This window comes from Pogona vitticeps, chromosome 1, assembly GCF_051106095.1.
Source record: "Pogona vitticeps strain Pit_001003342236 chromosome 1, PviZW2.1, whole genome shotgun sequence".
NCBI lineage: Eukaryota > Metazoa > Chordata > Lepidosauria > Squamata > Agamidae > Pogona > Pogona vitticeps.
The window spans coordinates 96,189,451-96,210,769 of record NC_135783.1 but is presented as its reverse complement, the minus strand read 5'-3'; the positions used below and the strand labels follow the sequence as shown (position 1 = coordinate 96,210,769).

The 21,319-nt window shown below is 41.7% G+C and overlaps 1 protein-coding gene across 4 annotated transcripts in view; it reads left to right on the top strand.

Moving 5' to 3' along the window:
- The window catches only part of ARMC2 (armadillo repeat containing 2), a 106,922-nt gene that overhangs the window by 79,435 nt on the left and 6,168 nt on the right, over positions 1-21,319 (top strand). For 3 of the 4 annotated variants that reach the window (XM_078385164.1, XM_072998078.2, XM_078385166.1), the window contains 5 exons: positions 14,064-14,174; positions 16,343-16,655; positions 17,801-17,923; positions 19,848-19,961; positions 21,074-21,206. In XM_078385164.1, coding sequence (XP_078241290.1) covers positions 14,064-14,174; positions 16,343-16,655; positions 17,801-17,923; positions 19,848-19,961; positions 21,074-21,206 — 794 coding nt within the window. The remainder of the gene's footprint in view (positions 1-14,063; positions 14,175-16,342; positions 16,656-17,800; positions 17,924-19,847; positions 19,962-21,073; positions 21,207-21,319) is intronic. The other variant, XM_020801351.3, reaches the window with a different exon arrangement.

Here is a 21,319-nt window from a genome sequence, read left to right as displayed (position 1 = left end):
CTTCAGTCTGAGGAGAGTTGGTAGGAGTATGGTGGATTGTGCATGCCTTTTTCTTTTGACAGGATTACCGCCAAATACATCATGGAAGCTGAATTTCCACTATTTCAATGTGAATAATAGTGTTACTTCATTGAAAAAGCATGGGCATAATCCAGCTAAATTTAGAAGTTTTGCATTGCCTTTATCCCATTGAAAGAATTAAATGTAATTCATTCTTTTTAAATCAGTAGTATTTCAGTGTGCTTAAGATAAGTTGTGTCCATCTTGCCTTGTATAGTAGACAAAACCACTCCATGAGAACCAAGTATTACCTGAATAGATGGAATCCTGGTGGTATTTGTGCAAGGTTTGTGTAAACTGCCATGGCCTTTGCAGCTAATAGATGAAGTGTTGTGGCACAGCTGAGTTGCATGACCAGGCAGGCATAAGAGAGCGACATGGCCCAGCACTTCATCAGTTGGCCACAGTTACCCAGGGCAAAGTGGATGAACCTTACACACACACCAGTAAGATTCTGCTAGTATTAACGAAAAGCACACTAGAGGAATTGTGAGAACCATTCATGGTTTGCACAGTCAAAGGCTTTTCTGTAAACTATAAGATATAAACTAATTTTCTCTCAGATTCTTTGGTAAACCCCAGTAGCTAATGCATATTTGCAGTAATATCCTTAATGTGTCTTTCTTCTGAATCCTTGAATATCTGGTATTTTTGCTTCATATTTGTTGTAAAATTTGAGCATCACTTTGCTTGCATGGAAATAAATGCAGTGGTCCATTAGTTACTGCAGTCCTTACCATCACCTCTCGTGAGGACTGGAATGTACATTGAATATCTGTTGGGATGTATATTTCCAATTTGTGGAGCCGTTGTTTTATTTCCTATATTTATTGGTGTAGTCTTTCCAGGATTTGGTAGACTTCGTCCCTGTAGCTCGAGATAGCTCAATTGATTTTCCATCTGCTCCTGGAGATATATTTGTTCCATATTCTCTGAGAGTCGCTTTCATTTCAGAATTTAAAATCAAAGGTTCCTTATTAAAAGAATTTGTTGTTCTTGCATCGCTTTTGTATAGTTCTTTATTGTACTGGCTGATATTCTGTTTAAATACTGTAGCATAAGGCTGATGATATCATCAGCTTGGGCAAATTTTTAAAAATAAAATATTGCCTTCTCATCTTGAACACCAATGGGTCCCATGTAATCTCTTCCATTGTTTGGAACCCTTGAGGGGGGCTTGTCATAGAACCAGAAGAAGTCTTTAATTACTGAGTGTCGATGGATCATATTTCCTGAAGGATATGATTCTGTTTATTTTTAATATTATTGTATGTTGAATTGTACATGTTTACACTTTTCCCTTGAATTTCACAGGTTTGGATTACACACTGATTTTTATAAACATGCATTTTATAAACATACATACATACATACATGCATACATGCATGCATGCATGCATGCATGCATGCATACATACATACATACATACATACATACATACATACATACATACATACATACATACATACATACATACATACATACATACCGTATTTTTTGCTCCATAAGACGCACTTTCCCCCCCAAAAAAATGTGGGTGGGAAAGTCGGTGTGTCTTATGGAGTGAAGGTAGCAATTTCGTCCCTGCTGGCCCCATGGGGGTTAGCGTCGCAAGGGTCCGGGTGAGCCTTCCAGGACCCTTGTGACGCTCCCCCCACCCCCCACTGGGCCAGCACGGGCGAAATCGCCAGCTTCCAGGTGGGGGGAGCGTCGCAAGAGTCCTGGATGGCTCACTCGGACTCTTGCGACGCTCCTCCCACACCCACACGGATCCAGTGCCAGCGAAACCGCCAGTTTCTGGGAGTCTTTTGAGGCTTCCCAAGCCTCAAAAGACTCCCAGAAGCTGGCAATTTCACCCCCCTGGCCCTGTGGGGGGTGGGGAGAGTGTCGCAAGGGTCCGGGTGAGCCTTCCAGGACGCTTGCCACGCACCCCCTACCCACGGATCCAGCACCGGCAAAACCGCCAGTTTCTGGGAGTCTTTTGAGGCTTCCCAGGCCTCAAAAGACTCCCAGAAGCTGCCGATTTCATCCCCCCTGGCCCCGTGGGGGGCTGGGTGAGTCTCTAAAGGGTCCTGGAACACACCCTAGGACCCTTTGGAGGCTCACCCTGCCCCCCCACTGGGCCAGAGGGGGGGAATCGTGAGCTTCTGTGACTCTTCTGAAGCTTCCCAAGCCTCAAAAGTCCCAGACAGTGGCGATTTCACCCACTCTGACCCCCAGGGGGGGAAGGGTGAGTCTCTAAAGGGTCCTAGGGTGTGTTCCAGGACCCTGTAGAGACTCACACTGCCCCCCCGGGAGTCAGAGGGGGCGAAATTGCCACCTGCTGGGACTCTTTTGAGGCTTGGGAAGCTTCAGAAGAGTCCCAGAAGCTCGCAATTTTGCCCCCTCTGACCCCTGGGGGGGGCAGGGTGAGTCTCTAAAGGGTCCTGGAACACACCCTTTGGAGGCTCACCCTTCCTCCCCTACTGGGCCAGAGGGGGCAAAATCGCCACCTTCTGGGACACTTTTGAGGCTTGGGAAGCTTCAGAAGAGTCCCAGAAGGTGGCAATTTTGCCCCCTCTGACCCCCGGAGGGGGCAGGGTGAGCCTCCAAAGGGTCCTAGGGTGTGTTCCATAAGATGGACCTCTCCATAAGTCTCACCAATTTTTAGGAGAAGAAAACAGATTTTTTCCTGTTTTCTTCTAAAAATTTGGTGCATCTTATGGAGAGGTGCATCTTATGGAGCGAAAAATACGGGTACATACATATATGCATGCATGCATGCATGCATGCATACATACATACATACATACATACATACATACATACATACATACAGTGGTGCCTCGCATAGCGACATTAATCCGTTCCGAACTAATCGTTGCTATACGGAAACATCGCAATGCGGGAGGGAAAACCCCATAGAAACGCATTAAACTTCGTTTAATGCGTTTCTATGGGTTGAAAACTCACCGCTATGCGAGGTTTCCTCCATAGGGCCGCCATTTTCGCCGTCTCGGTAAGCAAGGGCAGCGCGGGCGGCCATTATGGAACCACCGATCAGCTGTGTGAAAATGGGGCCTTTGGGATGAAAAGCCCCCATTTTCACACAGCTGGCCGGCTGGGGCGCTTTGGAACGACGGCGGGGGAACCATTCCCCTGCGGCCGCTCCGAAGGGCCTGCCGGCCAGCGGCTCCAAACAGTGACGGTGGTGGCAGAGTTTGTGGGGGTCTGAATGCCTTCCAGTGCTTCACCTGGAAGGCATCCGGACCCACCCACCCTGCCTCTGCCACCGAGAGCCGCCCCGCGCCTGTCTATCCCAGGAGTCCGAGCATGGCTGGGAAATCTGGCGTGGGGCGGCTCCAAGTGGTGGCGGCAGGGTGGGTGGGGGTCTGGACGGCTTCCAGTTCTTTGCCTGGAAGCCTTCCGGACCCCCCTACCCTGCCCCGCGCCGCCTATCCCAGCCATGGTCCCATAGCCCAATTTTTCCCCAGCTGAGTGGGGAAATTCCGGTGGTGGCCTTGGAAGGACCCCCCCGGGGGAAAATTGGGCTATGAGGAAAAATCGCAAAGCAATTTTCCCCATAGTCAACATCTCAATGCGATCGCAAAAGCGATTGCAAAATCCGCATCAGTATGCGGATTCGTCGTTAAACAGGGCGCTCGTTAAGCGAGGCACCATTGTACGTACGTACGTACATACATACATACATACATACATACATACATACATACATCTCTAGGAAGTGGGCTGAGAAAAATGATTCTTCTTAGTGGCCTCTGTGAATCACATCCTGGGTAATCCGCACCTGTGCAGAGCCTCATTGGGATATTCTAGAGGTTTTTTAAAATTTTATTATACCAAAAAAAAACCACCAGAAAAAACATAACAACAAAAATACAGAAAAAATACAAATAATAGTGCTTATTATAAACTACAGTGGACCCTTGACTTACAGACAGCTTGACTTACAGACTTTTTGAATTATAGACTTCTCTGGCCGCAAAATTTAGGTTTGACTTGCAGCCTGAGAATTGACTTACAGACCAGAAAAAAACCAAAATGGAACAAAAACGGCCTGTTACGGGATTAATCGGTTTTCAATGCATTGTAGGTCAATGGAGACTTGACCTACAGACTTTTTGACTTGAGAACCGCCTTCCAATACGGATTAAGTTCTCAAGTCAAGACCCCGCTGTAAATTCTAACGTGTACCCCATACCCACGGGACTCTATTTAATAATGTTTTATTACTGATTACCTCTCCAAAATTGTATTGAGTATTCTTTAGAGGCTTTCCCCCTTACTTTCACTAACACAAATTCCAAAAATTTACCCCAAATATCATAAAAATTGTTAGAACTTATTTCCCCTCTTCTTATTTTAAGTTCCATAATCAATTTGTCATTTAATGCAATGTCCCATACTTCACAATACCAGTCTTCTATTTTAATATCATTCTTGTCTTTCCAGAATCTGGCTATTAATATTCTAGCACTTGTCATAAAATTGGTGATTAATTCTTTCGAGTAATAGTCCAAATCTGTGTTATCAAAAATTGAAACTAAAGCGATTTTAGCATTAACATCAATATTTTTACCAAATATATCACACATTTCCTTAAAAATCAATTCCCAAAATTTCTTAACCACTTTACATTCCCACTACATATGAAAATATGTACCAATTTCCTCATCACATTTCCAACATGCTTTGGGGTATGCTGGATTTATTATATTTAATTTTACAGGAGTCAAATACCAACTTAAGCAGATTTTTAAAAACATTCCTTTATTCTTGTTGACATTAATCTTAAGATTCTCATCCTCCACATTTTTGCCCAATCCTCTATTTTTATTTCTATTTTTAAATCATTTTCCCAAATTAATTTCAAACCTTCTATTCTCCATTCTTTTTCCTCTTGTTCCATAATTATATTATATATTTTACTTACTATTCCTTTCAAAAGTGTATCTTGCATATCTTCATGTGATGACAGAAATTGTTCGTACTTAGTAAGTTCTCTACATTTGCTATTAGTTTTCAACCAATCCTTTGTCCAGGTGTCTAACTGAATAAGATTATACCATGATAGTTTATTAGTTTGAAGTTTAGACATAATCAACTCCTTTGATCTCATTTTACACATCCAGTCCTTCAATCTTGCAACCCTTTTATTCTTAAACAGTTCTACTAAATCCTTTAAATTTATAGGAAAACTTTCTATCTCAGTCACTAATTTTAATGGTGAAGTTGAGGGACAAAACTTCTCTTTATATTTATTCCAAATATTTAACAGGTTTCTTAAAAAAGCGTTTTTCATCTGATTTATTGAACTTCTCTTTACTATATTAAACAAGTATCCTTCAGCATTTCCATTTATTTCTGAAGATTCCATCTCCCATCAAATTAATTTTTCTTTATTGTATATAATATCTCCAATAACTCTTAATTGATTTGCTATATATAGTGGTGCCTCGCTTAACGAGCACCCCGTTTAACGATGAATCTGCATACCAATGGAGTTTTTGCGATCGCAAAAGCGATCGCATTGCGATGTTTTAAATGGGGGGAAACCGCATTGCGATGATTGTGGGGAAGCACTTCCCCACGATCATCCCAAAGGCCCCCAAAGGCCCTGCCGATCAGCTGTGTTGCGAGGGGTGGAGAGAGAGAGCCCCGAAGCACAGCTGATGGGCGCGGGTTTGGGAAGCTGGCTTCCCTGCGATCTTTGCAAACAACCCCCCATCAGCTGTGCTTCGGGCTGCTCTCTCTCCCCTCCCAGCCTGGTTGCTGTAGGCGCAGAGGGTCTTTCTTGGCTGGGGCGGCGGCAGTGCCTCAGTCTCCCTGCCGAGGCTGGAGTTGAAAGGGTTGGGGAGAGGGAGAGAGAGAGAGCACGCAGAGGCGGCAGCTTGGGAAGCTGGCTTCCCCGGGATCTTTGAAAAGAACTGCCCATTAACTGTGCTTCGGGCTGCTCTCTCCCCCCTCCCAGCTCTAGCCCAGGCTGGGAGGGGAGAGAGAGCAGCCCGAAGCACAGCTGATGGGCGGTTGTTTGCAAAGATCACGGGGAAGCCAGCTTCACAAACCGCCACCTCCGCACGCTCTTTCTCTCTCTCTTTCTCCTCACCCCTTTCAACTCCAGCCTCGGCAGGGAGACTGAGGCATTGCCGCCGCCACCCCGGCCGAGAAAGACCCTCTGCGCCTGCAGCAACCTTTGCTGCAGGCGCAGAGGGTCTTTCTCGGCCGGGATGGCAGCGGCGGTTCTTCAGTCTCCCTGGAGGAAGCACAGCTGATCGGCGGTTCCAAAATGGCGGCCGCTGTTTTGCCTCGCTTTAGAGGCACCCAAAATGGCCACGGCTATGGAGGAATTTTGCTTTAAGGTAAGTTTTTAGCCCATAGGAACATATTAAACGTGTTTTAATACGTTCCTATGGGCTTTTTAAAATCGCTTAGCAATTAAATCACTTAGCGACGTTTTTCCTGGAACGGATTAACGTCGCTAAGTGAGGCACCACTGTAATAATTTTTAACATTAGGCATACCTAAACCTCCTTTTTTTTGAGCCTTATACCAATATCTTTTATTTATTCTAGATCTTTTGCCCTGATTACAAAATCCATCAATTAATCCCTGCCAATACTTAAAATCCTCTTCTTCTAATTGTATTGGGAGCATCCTAAATAAAAAAATAATCTTCTGTAATATTTTCATTTTAATTATAGCAATTCTCCCAAACCATGATAGTTTCAATTTAGCATACTCTTGCAATTTATCTTTAATTCCATTTTTTAATTTATTAAAATTTTTCTCCTTTAATTTTTGAGTTGTTCTAACTATGTTTATACCTAAATATTTGATATGATTGCACATTTTAACGCTATATTTATTCACAAACATTTCTTGTTCCTGTATATTATAGTTAAACATCATCATTTGTGATTTTTGCCAATTAATCATTAAACCTGTTATTTCCCCAAATTTTTCTAAATGGTTTTTGATGTTTTCCATATTCTCTAGTGGATTCTTAATAGTCAGTAAGGAATCATCAGCAAACAAATTAATTTTAATTATATCATTTTTACCTATTCCTTTAATTGATTTATCATTTCTTATTGTGTTAGCTAATAATTCTATAACCATGCAAAACAATATTTGTGAAAGTGAGCAGCCTTGTCTAGTACCTCAGCCTAGAAAGATCTTTTCCGTTAGACCATCATTAACTATTTTTCTGAAGTATTATCGAAGTATAATTGATCTATAACCTCTCTAAACTTTTTACCAAATCCCCAACCCCTTATGAGAAATTTTAGTGTTGACCATTCAACACAATCAAAAGCTTTAAATATGTCCAATGATAAAATCATTGTTTTTATTTTTTTCTCTTTCTATTTCATATATAATATTTAAAACTCGTCTAGTTAAATTATCCATTTGTCTACCCTTAATGAAACCACATTGGTCTTCTTTAATATAATTTGCTATAAATCTGTTTAATCTATTTGCCAATATAGCGGTAAAAATCTTAGCATCTTGGTTTATTAAAGATATGGGTCTATGGCAGTGGTCCCCAACCTTGGGCCTCCAGATGTTCTTGGACTTCAACTCCCAGAAATCCTGCCAGCAGAGGTGGTGGTGAAGGCTTCTGGGAGTGGTAGTCCAAGAACATCTGGAGGCCCAAGGTTGGGGACCACTGGTCTATAGGATCCCGGATCTGTTTGATCCTTATTGGGTTTTAGAATAAGAATAGTTAAAGAATGCTTCCATGAAGCAGGTATTGTCTCTCCTTCCATTATCTTATTATAAAACATTTTTAGCTTAGGTATCAAAATGGAGCTAAAGTGTGACCCAATCCATCAGGACCTGGTGTTTTACCATTTTTTAATTTATTTATGACTTCAGCAATCTCTTGCTCATTGATCTCTTCTTCTAATATTCTTTTATCATCTTCCGATAATTTAGTTTTAAAATTATCATTTATATATTTTTCTATACATTCTTTCTTTACATTCTTTCCTTTATTAGAGCTTCTGTAGTAGCAAAAAAACACATTAGAATAAGCCCCTCCCCCATATACGTACCTTGGTGCCAAGACTCTCCCTTCAATTTCTTTCAACCACTGCATTGAGAGCCTCGTATTCTGCTTCTGTGAGTCGAAAGTGAAAGAGAGTTTACTCTTGATTCCTTTTTTCTTTTTAGTATTCTCATTTATATCATATATAAAAGTTATTGTTTTTTCTACTTTCTTTTTCGCGCTCAGCCTTCAGCCGCAGCAGCAAAAAAACCGCCCCCTTTTTTTTTTTTGGACTTATATACCGCCCCATAGCGCTACAAGCACTCTCCGGGCGGTTTACAGTTTAATTATACAGGCTACACATTGCCCCCCCAGCAAGCTGGGTACTCATTTTACCGACCTCGGAAGGATGGAAGGCTGAGTCAACCTTGAGCCGGCTACCTGGGATTTGAACCCCAGGTCGTGAGCACAGTTTTAGCTGCAGTGCAGCGTTTTAACCACTGCGCCACGAGGCTCTGTTGGTTTCTTTTCCAAATCATTTTTCCTACTATTCATGGCCCCTTTGGGTTCGTTTAAACACTGTGTGGTCTGTGATAACAAAATACCACTCTCTGAAGGCCACGCAAAGTGTCTTTTTTGCTTGGGGGAGGTGCACCAAACGTCCTCCTGCCCCCATTGTAAACATTTCAAACACGGAATTCTCCGCTCTTGCCTTTTGAGGCTAAAACTCTGTCTTTGGGAGCAATCCCTTCAACCAACAAAGATGGCTCAATCTCCTTTTAAGGCCACCTCTCAGGTCAAAGCGATGGAAGCCATTTCTGAATCATCAAAACAACGTCCATCAGCCACGCCATCTCACTCCGATGCTCCCTCCACTTCGTCCAAAAATTCCAAAACCCACAAATCAAAGCATTCGATACCGAAGTCTTCGATATCGAAATCCTCCGCTAAACATCAAGTGTCAACCGAAGCCTTTTTGGCTCCAAAAGCTTCCCCACCTAAAAGATCCAAACAACACAAATCTAAATCATCCGCAGCTATTCTTCAGCAATCTCAAGAACCCTGTGAGTTAATCTCTGTTGGTTTGCCTTCTGATGATGATCGACTTCCTTCTCACCAACCCTGTTCTCAATCACCAGAATGGGACGACCAAATCGATCACTTAACGTCCTCTCCTCCTAGTCTCCGACACTTTGTTTCTTCAAGCAAACTCTCTGTAGTTGCTTCACCTGACAGAGTTGACTCCGAACAACAACTGGAAACTATGTCCTTATTCAGTGGCATCAGCTCATCCACCACAGCCTCCTCCGAGACATCTACCTCAGCATTCCTATGAGGCACCTATTCCATCATGCGTGGTTCAGCACTCCTGCCGGGTTGCCATTTGCCCCACCAGTGCTCGTCCAGAGAAACTACAACCACCAGTCAACCAGTTATTCTACCTGATTCGGTGCTAACTTCACAGAGCGAGCCTCAATCTTAACAAGCATTGGTGTTGAAGTGGCCATATCACCAAGATGCACACGAGTTTCAAACTGCTATGTACCTGGCATCTAAAAAGCCCAAAACGGGCAAGCAACACCTTTCAACACACCAGGTTTTTACAGCTCCAGCCTCCCGCTATTTCCCTACCAGCCTGGACACGCTCAATATCCCCGGCGGCTATATATTCCAATATTCCAACAACTCATCAACAACCTCCATTTCAACACCATTGAGACACAGGCTCTGATAGCGATGATTATTTATAGCCACCCTAGTACATGGACATACACTCGATCCCTCCACTGATGCATGGCCTTCGATGCCCAATAGACCCTAAACCTCAAATCCGACATCATTATGATCCCCAGTTCAAGACCGACGACCAATCATATCAATCAGTGTCCATGGACACTCAATTAATGTCACTCAACATCGAGGACTCTCAAAATCAGCAAATGTCCATGGACATGCCACCTCCACCGGCATTGAGTCATAAATGTCATTATTATGACTCTCAGCCTCTCGATACCGAGGTCGATCGACAATCTGTCGACTCTCAACGCAATCCCGAATATTCCGATCAGATATCCAGACCTCAGACACCTTCAATATTGGGCTTTGAAGTCTGAAGTTGTGGGTTTTGGGGGTTCTTTGGCCGTGTTCTGAAGGTTGTTCTTCCTGACGTTTCGTCAGTCTCTGTGGCCAGCATCTTCAGAGGACTGGAGTAGGAATTCTGTCCATGCTCTGTCAGCCTTCGAGAATACCTTCAATATTACTTACCTCGCCAGAGTCAGACCTTGTAGATGCCGTCCCACCATCTCCGGCAGAAGACTTCCAAACCTACGCCCAGCTTATGGTCCATATGGCCAAGTCACTGGATCTCCAGATCCACTGTCCTTCAACAGAACCAGCCAATCATCTTTATGATCTGATCTCAAAGGACACAACCACTCCAGTGCACATTTCGATGCTACCTTCCCCCTTAGCACTGCACAATGATCCTCGACAGAACCAGCCTCTTCCTATACAATGTTGAAACAGATTGATAATATCTACAGAGTCTATGACCCAGGAGCTCTGTTCCTTCAAAAACAACCAGCTCCAAACTCCATATTTGTCAAGGCTTTACAGTCCAGATCTCGACATCAACAAACCCCCATACCACCAAATAAAGATAGTAGAAGGATCGACTCCATGGGAAGATGGCTTTATTCATCAGCAGCATTCACTATGTGAGTTGCCAATTAGCAAGGAGCCATGGGTGCATACCAACATTTCCTTTGGGACAAAATGTCCACTTTTGTTGAATCCTTGCCAGAGGACAAAAAGCTACTTGCTCAAACATTTCAGCAAGAGGACCTCTCTATTGCCAAACAGCAGATGCTCTCTGCTAGGCACGCTGTCGATGCTACAGCTAAGTCTATGACAACTTCAGTAGCACTACGATGCTTTTCTTGGTTGAGAACAGCCAGCCTTGCTGAGGATGCCCGTGCACCCATTGAGGATCTCCCCTTCAATGGGGCAGGCCTCTTTAATGCAGAAACTGATGACATTTTAGAAAACATTCAAAAGAAAAAATCAGGGTGAGGTGTTGGGGAGTCTACCCGTTCTACCAACAACGTCCTCAGCATGATAAATGGAGGTGACCATATAATTGCTACTAAAAGTTCCAACGTGACCCTCAAAGGCAAGCACCTGATACACCTTACTTCAAAAATCAAAGAAACAAACCTCATCAACAGCCAATCACTAGACGAAATGACCGCAAGCCCAAACATCACGTTTGACAGTGCCCTGACTGAGATCCCAAATCATTACACCCATCCTGCCCTCTGGAAGCACCTGTCTGGGAGTCTATCACCACAGATGTCTGGGTACTTTCCATCATCTGAAACTACTACCTCATCCACTTCTTCCAACTCCGTTCACCAACACACATCATCACTCCACTGTCACAAACCCTACAAAAAGAAATAAAACATTTACTTCTCAAAGATGCCATAGAACCAGTATATCAACACAACAAATGGTTTTTCTCTTGCTATTTCACGGTCTCCAGAAAGGATCGCAGTCTCTACCCCTTACTGAACTTAAGAGAACTCAACAAATACATCATTACCACAAAATTCTGTATGGTTACCCTGAAATCAGTCCTCCCCTTACTCCGAAAAAATGACTGGTTCACTGTCATAGATCTCAGAGACACATATTTCCACATTTCCACACATCCTTCACACAGAAAATTCCTTTGGTTCCAACTTGGATCCCAGCCTACCAATTCAAAAGACTTCCTTTTGGCCTTGCAACTGCTCCAAGAGTATTCACCAAGTGCATGGCACTGGTAGCCGCTTACCTCAGACTTCAAAAAATTCTCATCTTCCCCTACATCAACAATTTGCTCCTTGTAGCTTGCTCCTGTCACAAAATTCAACGGGACACTCACTTTACTCTTATCCTCCTTCACAATCTCGGTCTTGCTGTCAATGAACAAAAATCAAACTTAGAGCCTACCAAGATTGTCCACTATATAGGCGCACTCGTAGACTCTGTACAAGCTCACATTTTTCTCCCTACAGACAAAACACACTATTTAATTACCTTGCTTCAAGATTTCACCCCTCATGTTATGATAACCGCTTTAACCATACAACGCGTACTAGGCACCATGGCCTCTATGACATCAGTTGTACGACATGTACGTCTAAAGATGAGATCTCTCCAATCTTGGTTTCTTGCCCTTTTCGACCTGTTAACAGACTCCCCTCACACTCTTTTGAAGGTCACTCCAGAACTCGCCTCCCAACTCTAGTGGTGGCGTTTTCCTCCCAATCTGTCCATCAGATTACCGTTCCAACAACCATGTCCACAAATACAGGTTACGACTGACGCCAGCTTCACAGACTGGGGAGCACACTGCAAGTTCCTCAAAATCCATGCCAAATGGTCCCACAGAGAGAAATTGTTCCACATATTAAATGAATTGGAGCTGCTGGCAGTAATAAAAGCATGCAAAGCTTTCAGAAACCTTCTTGTTGGCAAAATGGTGCAGATTGTAACCAACAATACCACAACGATGTACTATATCCTCAAACAAGGCAGCACCCACTCTCCAAGTCTTCTATACTTAGCAGTTAACCTCTGGGAGTGGTGCGTGACACATCATATCTGTCTCATAGCTTTACACATAGCCGGCCATGACAACAACCTGGCAGACCTCCTCAGCCATACAAATTCTCAAGTTCACAAATGGGAATTAGACCAATCAATTTTTCTTCGTCTTTGCGAGTGGTGGGGCAAACCAACTCTTTGCCTCCCATGTGAATTGAAAGTGCAAACGTTACTGCTCCCGAGCTGGAATTGGAAAACACTCCCAAGGAGACGCATTTCTTGGCTGATGGCCAAAGACCCTCACTTACCTCTTTCCACCATTCCCACTCCTCCACAAGGTTGTGGTCCACCTGCAACAAGACAAACCCAATTCCATTGTCATAGCCCCTTGGTGGCTGAGGCAACCCTGGTTCCCAATCCTCCACAATCTCTCATCAGACATTCATAATCTACCACATCTCCTCACGTAGAACAACTCCCAAATACTCCACCCAGACTTACCTGGCCTTCACCTGGCAGCGTGGAGGATTTCGCCTCACTGATGGACATTCTCCATCAAGCAAAGAAACCCTCCACTAGGAAGACTTACCTGTACAAATGGAAGAAATTTAAATCTTTCACTGAAGCTTCATCATTTCTTCCTATCAACCCATCACTCTCCACTGTTCTCCGCTTCTTACTCCATCTCAAATCTAGTGGTCTTTCCCTCTCCTCCAGAGTTTACCTCTCCTTGATAGTTTCCTACCAACCACCCAACTCTCCAGCAGCAGATTTTTTTCAAACATCCAATGCTAAAACAATTTCTCAAGGGTCTGACTCATATATATCCAGATATTCATCTACCCTCTCCACAATGGACATTAACCCTTGTACTACAACAACTCACTAAGGCTCCCTTCGAGCCTTTAGCTGCAACTGATCTCCAGCTACTTACCTTCAAAACAGCTTTCCTCACTGCTATCACGTCCACTTGACGAGCCAGTGATTTTGTAGCTTTACGATATGACTATCCTTATTTACATTTTTTTCTGGACAAAGTAAAGTTATCTGTTGATATTTCTTTCCTCCCCAAAGTCGTATCTCAATTTCATCTCTCCCAACTGCTGGTCCTTCCCTCTTTCTTCCCATTACCATTTTTGGCTCAAGAAAAAATCCTCCATACGTTGCATATTAGAAGCGTCCTCACTTTTTACCTTCAGCACACCCAGCCTTTCAGGCGCTCACCTCACCTTTTTATCAGTCACCAACCCCCTACCAAAGGTCGTCAGGTGACTTCTCAGTCTATCTCTAGGTGGGTCACTTCAACCATTCACCTGGCATACCAACTTGCTTGGAAACCAGTTCCAAAGGTGATCTGCCCTCACTCTACCAGGGCAGTGACAGTTTTCACAGCGTTCCTCTGTGGTGTACCTCTTCCAGATGTCTGCACTTCTGCCACATGGGCACAGCCATCCACTTTTATCCGGCACTATCTCTGACAGAAGTCTGATGCGGCCTAGCCTCTACCTTGGCGTGACATCCTGCCTCCAGGTAAGACAGCTTACTAGTCACCCAGGGTGTGATTCACAGAGGCCATGAAGAACAATGACACGTTACCCACCTGTAATTGTAGTTCTTTGAGTGGACCTCTGTGATTCACACATCCCAACCTCCCTACTGTCATGCCATACTGCATTAAAATGCTGCGATTGACACAACTGAAGGGAGAGTCTTGACACCAAGGTACTTATAAAGGGGGAGGGGCTTATTCTAGTGTGGTTTTTTGCTATTGCAGAAGCTCTAGAATCTTCCAATGAGGCTACACACAGGCATGGATTATCCAGAGTCTGAATCACAGAGGTCCACTCGAAGAACTACAATTACAGGTGGGTAACCTGTCGGTCTTGAATTTACCCAATTTACTGTTATTGATGGTGTGGCAGCTGCCAGTCCAATGTTAGCAGCCTGACTACCCCACCTGTCCTGGCAGTGGCACCATGTGGTGGCTGGGGATGATTCTGGGGCAGACTGGGAGAATGAGAAGTGTTGGGGCAAGTCTGTCTGTGTGTATCCGTGTTAATCAGCCGTTTATACTTTGAGTTTATGTTTCTGGGGGCACAAGAGTTATACACAGGTTTTCAACACCCCAGTGTTATTGAAGGTAGAATTACATGTTCATTTGTATTATATTATTATTCCTCCCTTCTCCTCCTATTTACTATTTTGTGTTTTACATCATATTTTCCTTGAGGTATTTAACCTCTTCAGCATTTCTGTACAGAGCCATGTAAATTGATTTCACTATATAAATAAATGATGGTGATGGTGATTCTACATTTTAAGCCTTATCTCTACATATCCTACATATGTCTGCTTTAGATTGGAATGTTATTTTTTGAAAATATGTACAAGTACTAGATAATCTGTGATTCTGTAAAGAATTTTAAGCCCTGTATGTTCTCAGAAATAGATAACAAGATAAAAGTAAAATGAGATTGAATTATGTGGTGTGTTCCCTCATTTTATAGAGTAATAGAATTTAATAGGATACAGTGGTGCCTCGCACAACGATTGCTTCATACAACGATGAATTCACACAGCGATGGGTTTTTTTGAGGAATTTCCCCCATCGTTTAACGATGTTCTCTATGGGGGAATTTCACTTAACGATGTCCCTTTTTGCTCATTTAAAAGTGTCTTAAAATGTTTGAAACCTGTTTTAAATGCTTGGATTCCATAGTGCACCTTGTGAAACATGTGCAAACTTAATTTGGTTTTGTTCTGAGTCTTCATTAATTTTTGGTGATTTTTTTATTTTCCCCATTTAAATCAATTGAATGGACAGTTCAATGCATTTAAATAGGGAAAACAAAAAATTAAGGACTCAGAACAACATCAAATTAAGTTTGCATAGGGTTCAGGAGGTGGGCTAACAATTGCAAGCATTTAAAACCTGTTCCAAACATTGTAAGACACTTAAAAATGAGCGAAAAGGGACATCGGAAAAGACTTCAAAAGCACTGAAGCCGGCTTCAGTGCTTTTGAAGCTCTTCCGTTTTCGCTCATTTTTAAGGGTCTTACAATGTTTGGAACAGGTTTTAAATGCTTGCAATCGTTAGCCCACCTCCTGAACCCTATGCAAACTTAATTTGGTGTTGTTCTGAGTCGTCTTTAATTTTTGGTGATTTTTTGAATTTTCTCTCATTGGAATGTATTGAACTTTCCGTCCAATGCATTCCAATGAGAGAAAATTTAAAAAATCACTAAAAATTAAGGACGACTCAGAACAACATCAAATTAAGTTTGCATAGGGTTCAGGAGGTGGGCTAACGATTGCAAGCATTTAAAACCTGTTCCAAACACTGTAAGGCACTTTTACAGGAGCGAAAAAGGACTTCGCAAAGCCATTGAAATGTATTGAGTCGGCTTCAATACATTCCAATGGAGGAAACATTGTTTCACACAGCGATGTTTCCTATGGGTTTTTTCACTTAAAGATGGCAATCTGTTCCAATTGGAACGGATTAACTGGTTTTCAATTCATTCCTATGGGAAATGGTGTTTCACAGAACGATGTTTCACACAACGTTGATTTTTTTGGAACCAATTAACATCGTTGTGTGAGGCACCACTGTACTTTTAAAATAAAGATTTTTTTTCTCCCAAATCTTATCTACCATAACTTCCAGCAGGATTGTTGTTGTTGTTTTTGATTCTAGGATTTAGTTGTTCGTATCATTTTCATTCTTGGCAATTTAACAGCGAAGAACAATCAGGCTCGAGAACAATTTTTTGAGATACAAGACAGCATTAACACCCTGATAATGCTATTCCAGTCTCATTGGGAAATTGACTGTAATAGTAAGCTGTTGAAAGATGACGGTGAATTTAAAAATCTGAAGCATCCTTCTGAAGCAGAAGATGTCCTCATCAAACTTATACGAGTGATTGCCAATTTGTCCATTCATCCGACTATAGGTGTAAGCCTAGCAACTAACCATCAGATTGTGGCATTACTTATTACAGTACTAGGTAAGAAGAACTGCTTTCTGTTGTATCATCTGTAGATGTCATTTGCATTTTTATAGTGAAATATTTTAAATTAAGTCCCGCTAAAGTGCTAAAATAATTAGGCTAATATTAACACATGCAAGATGAAAAAGCAGCATATCTGTGATTCTCCTAATAGTCTGTCTCTCCCCTCCACACTCTGTTCAGTGTCATGCATCATCATCTTTGACAGCAAGCGCATCTGCTGTTCTCCCAACTGCTATGTACTCGCAGCTCCTCTTTCCCCACCTCCATTAAACAAAAGCTCATTATACTTGCCTCCCTGTTATTCCTTACCGGAAGTTCAGCATCTGGTTTTTTTTCCTAGACGATGAACTCAATTACTCTAGACATTATTGCTAGCTCCAGCTTGTACTCCTAGAAGCAAAGGCACTTCAGCTGGTAGCTAAGCAATCTCATCTATGCTCATCACCTCTAGAATAAGAGGTGATGAAAACCGTGCCTCCTTTAGATGTTTCAGTGCCACCTGCTGTTCAGTACACCTTTGTAATAATAATAATAGGGATTCTTAACATCCAAGCATCCAGAACGTTTCCCATGATTTAAAGAGCTTGGCAGAAGTACTTATTTTGAACTGTAGCTCTCCAAATCCTCTTTCTAGAGCTGAAGGAAATTTGCCTAAGATCACATAGTGGGTTCATTGTGAGATATAAACTAAGACTTCCTGGTATGTATTCAGTTTCTTAACATTCTGCAATGTTGTTCTTAGTTTTAATGTATGTAAATTTGGGAGCCTATTTGGACTGACAGATAAAATCAAATGATCCATGTTTATAAATAAGAAATGATATTGACATATCTAGAAGACATCCCCCACCCCCCATCATTTTCACAACTCAAGTGTTCAGGATTTGTTTGAACAAGGAGACACATGGACACACCTAGGTAGAGTTTGGGAGTGGTCCAAAGCAGGAACATAGTTAAAATTAGAAATATTGCCAGTTCTTTGTTAATACAGTACATTTTGATTCTGTGTCTTTCTTTTATGTAGTGTTTGGAATGTACTGTGGTATAATAATCTCTGTAGTTGGGTTAAACTTTATAAATTAATAGTGTCCTGACAAAAGACTTAGGTCTCCTCTTTTTCTCTCTCTCTAACTCACCAGAATACAAGTCAGTTGGCGAATCTGAGGAGCTGGTTATTAATACCACAGCAACAATCAACAATTTATCTTTCTACCATGTGAAGAATTCTATAATACAGGAGAAGAAACTATATATTGCAGAATGTAAGGATTTTAAAAATCAATCCTTCTGTCATCTTTCTATTGTATAATCAAGGCCAGTATTTCTTATGACTATAAAGCAACAAATTGTTTGCACATAATTATTATTATTAGATGAGAAATGACATTGACATTAAAGAGATTTCTATCTCATTTGTTTAGGTTATTCTATAATGGTTGATAAAATGAATCCCATTGGTGTTCTCACTGTGGTAACTGCCTTTGCTGATTAACTGAAAATAAGTAAAAAAAAAAAGCTCTCTTGGTCTCTGGAACAGCAAGTTGAATTCTTTTCAGAGCAGTTTCCAAAGTTACTTTTAAAAACACATTTTCCAGAATCACCTTATCATTGCCATGCTAGTTGGGGGATTCTGGAGGTTGTAGTCCATGCCTTTGCTTCCATATGCCTTTTGTAGTTGTACCTTGGCTCAGGCTAAACAAGGCTGAATGGAATAAATGCAAATTGAAAGGTGCTCTTTCACTCTCTATATGAAAAGCAGTATTACAGAGAAAGCTAAAATGATAAGTTATAAAAGCATTAGGTGACAGATCTTTAGCAACAGATTCCTCATCACATATTGGGCTAAATCCTCTTGCCTAGTTACACTGGCATAATGGAAATGATACAACTTTCGGAGGCAAATTGCCTTAAATTAAGAATTTGCTGTAGAAATTATATGTTACTATCTGCTTAGCATTTCTCAACCCCATAGGCAAGGAGCTAGAATGGACAAAGAAATGTGGAGAGGAGGCATAATGGCAAGGAATATAATAGCCAGAAGTCAAGAAAGAGTGCGATCATGGGACACATTTTAGAAGAGAAAATTATAGAAGGGTTAGAAAAATGGAGAGGAAAGGTAAAGATATAGCAAGAATGTGCTCTGGTATAGAGCGCAATATAAATAAACATTATTAATATTATTATTATTATTAAGTAGCAGTATATTAAATGTATGTCTTGTGATTTGTCCTGCCTCTGTAATTAAGAGCAGAAAAAATATAAGAAATTGTGGTGGCAGAAAAGATTATATGATCATTTGTTGTGGCTTATGAGCATGTCCCAGATGTATATACCTTAACAGCCACAAATCAAAAACTTGCTATGCTCTAAAGTCTCGAGGCAGATGTTTTGTTTCGAACAGTTCCTCTCAAAATTTGTCCCGTTTGCTTACAAATACAGTGGTGCCTCACATAGCGATGATAATTGGTGCAGCAAAAATTGCTGCAAAGCGATTTTGTCGCTATGTGATATTAAAAAGCCCATAGGAATTAATTGAAACCCCTTCAATGTGTTCCTATGGGCTTCAGACTCACCTTTAAGCGAAAATCCTCCATACAGCGGCCATTTTCGCTGCCCGGTAAGCGAGGAATCCGTCCCAGAAAACAGCGGGTGGCCATTTTTTTAACCCGGCAGCCATTTTGGAACTGCCAATCACCTGTTTAAAAAATCATTGCTTTGCGATGATCGGTAAGCGAAACAGGGTACCGATCATCGCAAAGCGATTTTTCCCTATAGGGAACATTGCAAAGTTAATCGCTATGCGATTTCATCGTTAAATGGGGCGCTCGTTAAGTGAGGCACCACTGTAATTTTGATTTCTTCACGTAGTCTCACCAGTGGTACAAAAACACTTCGATCTCGTAGCACAAAACAATGATTCTTTTAATTCATCTCATTTTTCTTAGCTCAGTTTGTAGCTAGGATAATACAAAATACAAAGCTGTTAGATCCATTGCTTAACTGTTTTTACTAGCTTATCTGTCATGGTCTTAAGTAGAAAATACCAAACTGCTCCCCAATGCAATTTCTCCTTTTACCACATCTTTATCTGAAGCATTTGCTGTTTTCTAGTTGTCTCTTTTCTTCATTAAAACATATACTGAAATACAGTAAATAAATATTTTCTGCTCTTCTCTTGAACCATAGTGCTTCTAAAGTTGTTACTAAGCAGCAATATGGATGGAATTCTGGAGGCTATTCGAGTCTTTGGTAATCTTTCTCAGTACCGTGAAGTCTGTGACTTCATTATACAGCGACAGGGTAAGTTCCTACTCCCACTGGAGGTGATCAGGCTATGTACATTAAAAGTATCCATACAACTACAAAGTGTTGGCTTCTCATTTGGATTCAGAGGCTCTGCAATCACCCAGCAAGGATGCCAGATGAAAGTATACAGTGTACTGTTTTAAGAATAATTTTAATCTAACATAGTGTACTGATGGACCTTTGATTCCTAACTGACATCTTACCCACTTTCCCCACCTTTGCCTGGCAGCTTTTTGCAGGACAGGTGATCTTGGCCGGAGTTGCTATGACAAATTTTCCTGGCTGTGACCACTGTGAATTTTTTTAATGGCAGAAATCACAGTAATAGTGGGAATTTTAATGACATTTCTAGCTCATTAAACTGACAGATATGTACAGTGGTACCTCAAGATGATTACCCCGCAAAACGGGTTTTTTGCTAGACGTTGACTTTTTGCAATCGCTATAGCGATTCACCAAATGGTTTTTCCTATGGGGGATTTCGCTGGACAATGATTTGGTCCGTGCTTCACAGACTTTTTTTTGCAAGCCGACAATTTTCACAGCTGATTGGTGGCTTCGCAAAATGGCTTCCCTATGGGCGATCTTTGCAAAACGGGTGTTTTCGGGACTGATGCTTTGCAAGACAGAGATTTAAACAGCTGATCGGCGCTTCGCAAAATGGCTTCCCTATGGGCGATTTTCGCTGGACGACGACTATTTCCCCACATTGGAACGCATTAAACTGGTTTCAATGCATTCCAGTGGGGAAACGCTTTTCGCTAGACAATGTTTTCACAAGACAGTGATTTCAATGGAACACATTAAGATCATCTAGTGAGGCACCACTGTAGTTAATAGAAAACTGTTAGCTTAATAAAGGTAATGACTGATCTGTTAGTAAACTAGTTATAGTAAAGAAACTGCAAAGTATCTCAGTTGTTGCAGCATGTTACCGAACAGTAAACCTTTAAGAGTAACAGAGTAGTGTTCAAAGCTTGTATCAGCTATTTATTCTAAATTATATATGCTTGAACTTTCCATGTGTTTTATCCACTGAATTCTGTATAGTGGTTTTTAAAGCAGAGTTGTTTTCTAAAATAGCTGCTTCTCATTATGCAATGTAGTATACAAGTTCATGATTGCTTTGCTCGATGCCAAACACCAAGATGTCTGCTTTTCGGCCTGTGGAGTTCTCCTCAACCTTACTGTGGATAAAACCAGGCGTATTATACTGAATGAAGAAGGAGGAATTAAAAAGTGAGTTGAAGAAAACCATGTATATAGATTTGGCTGATTATTTCCAAAGTTCCTGAGAGGAAAAGGATAAATGTAAAACATTGTCTCCCCTATTTTCTTAAAAGGGCAAAAAA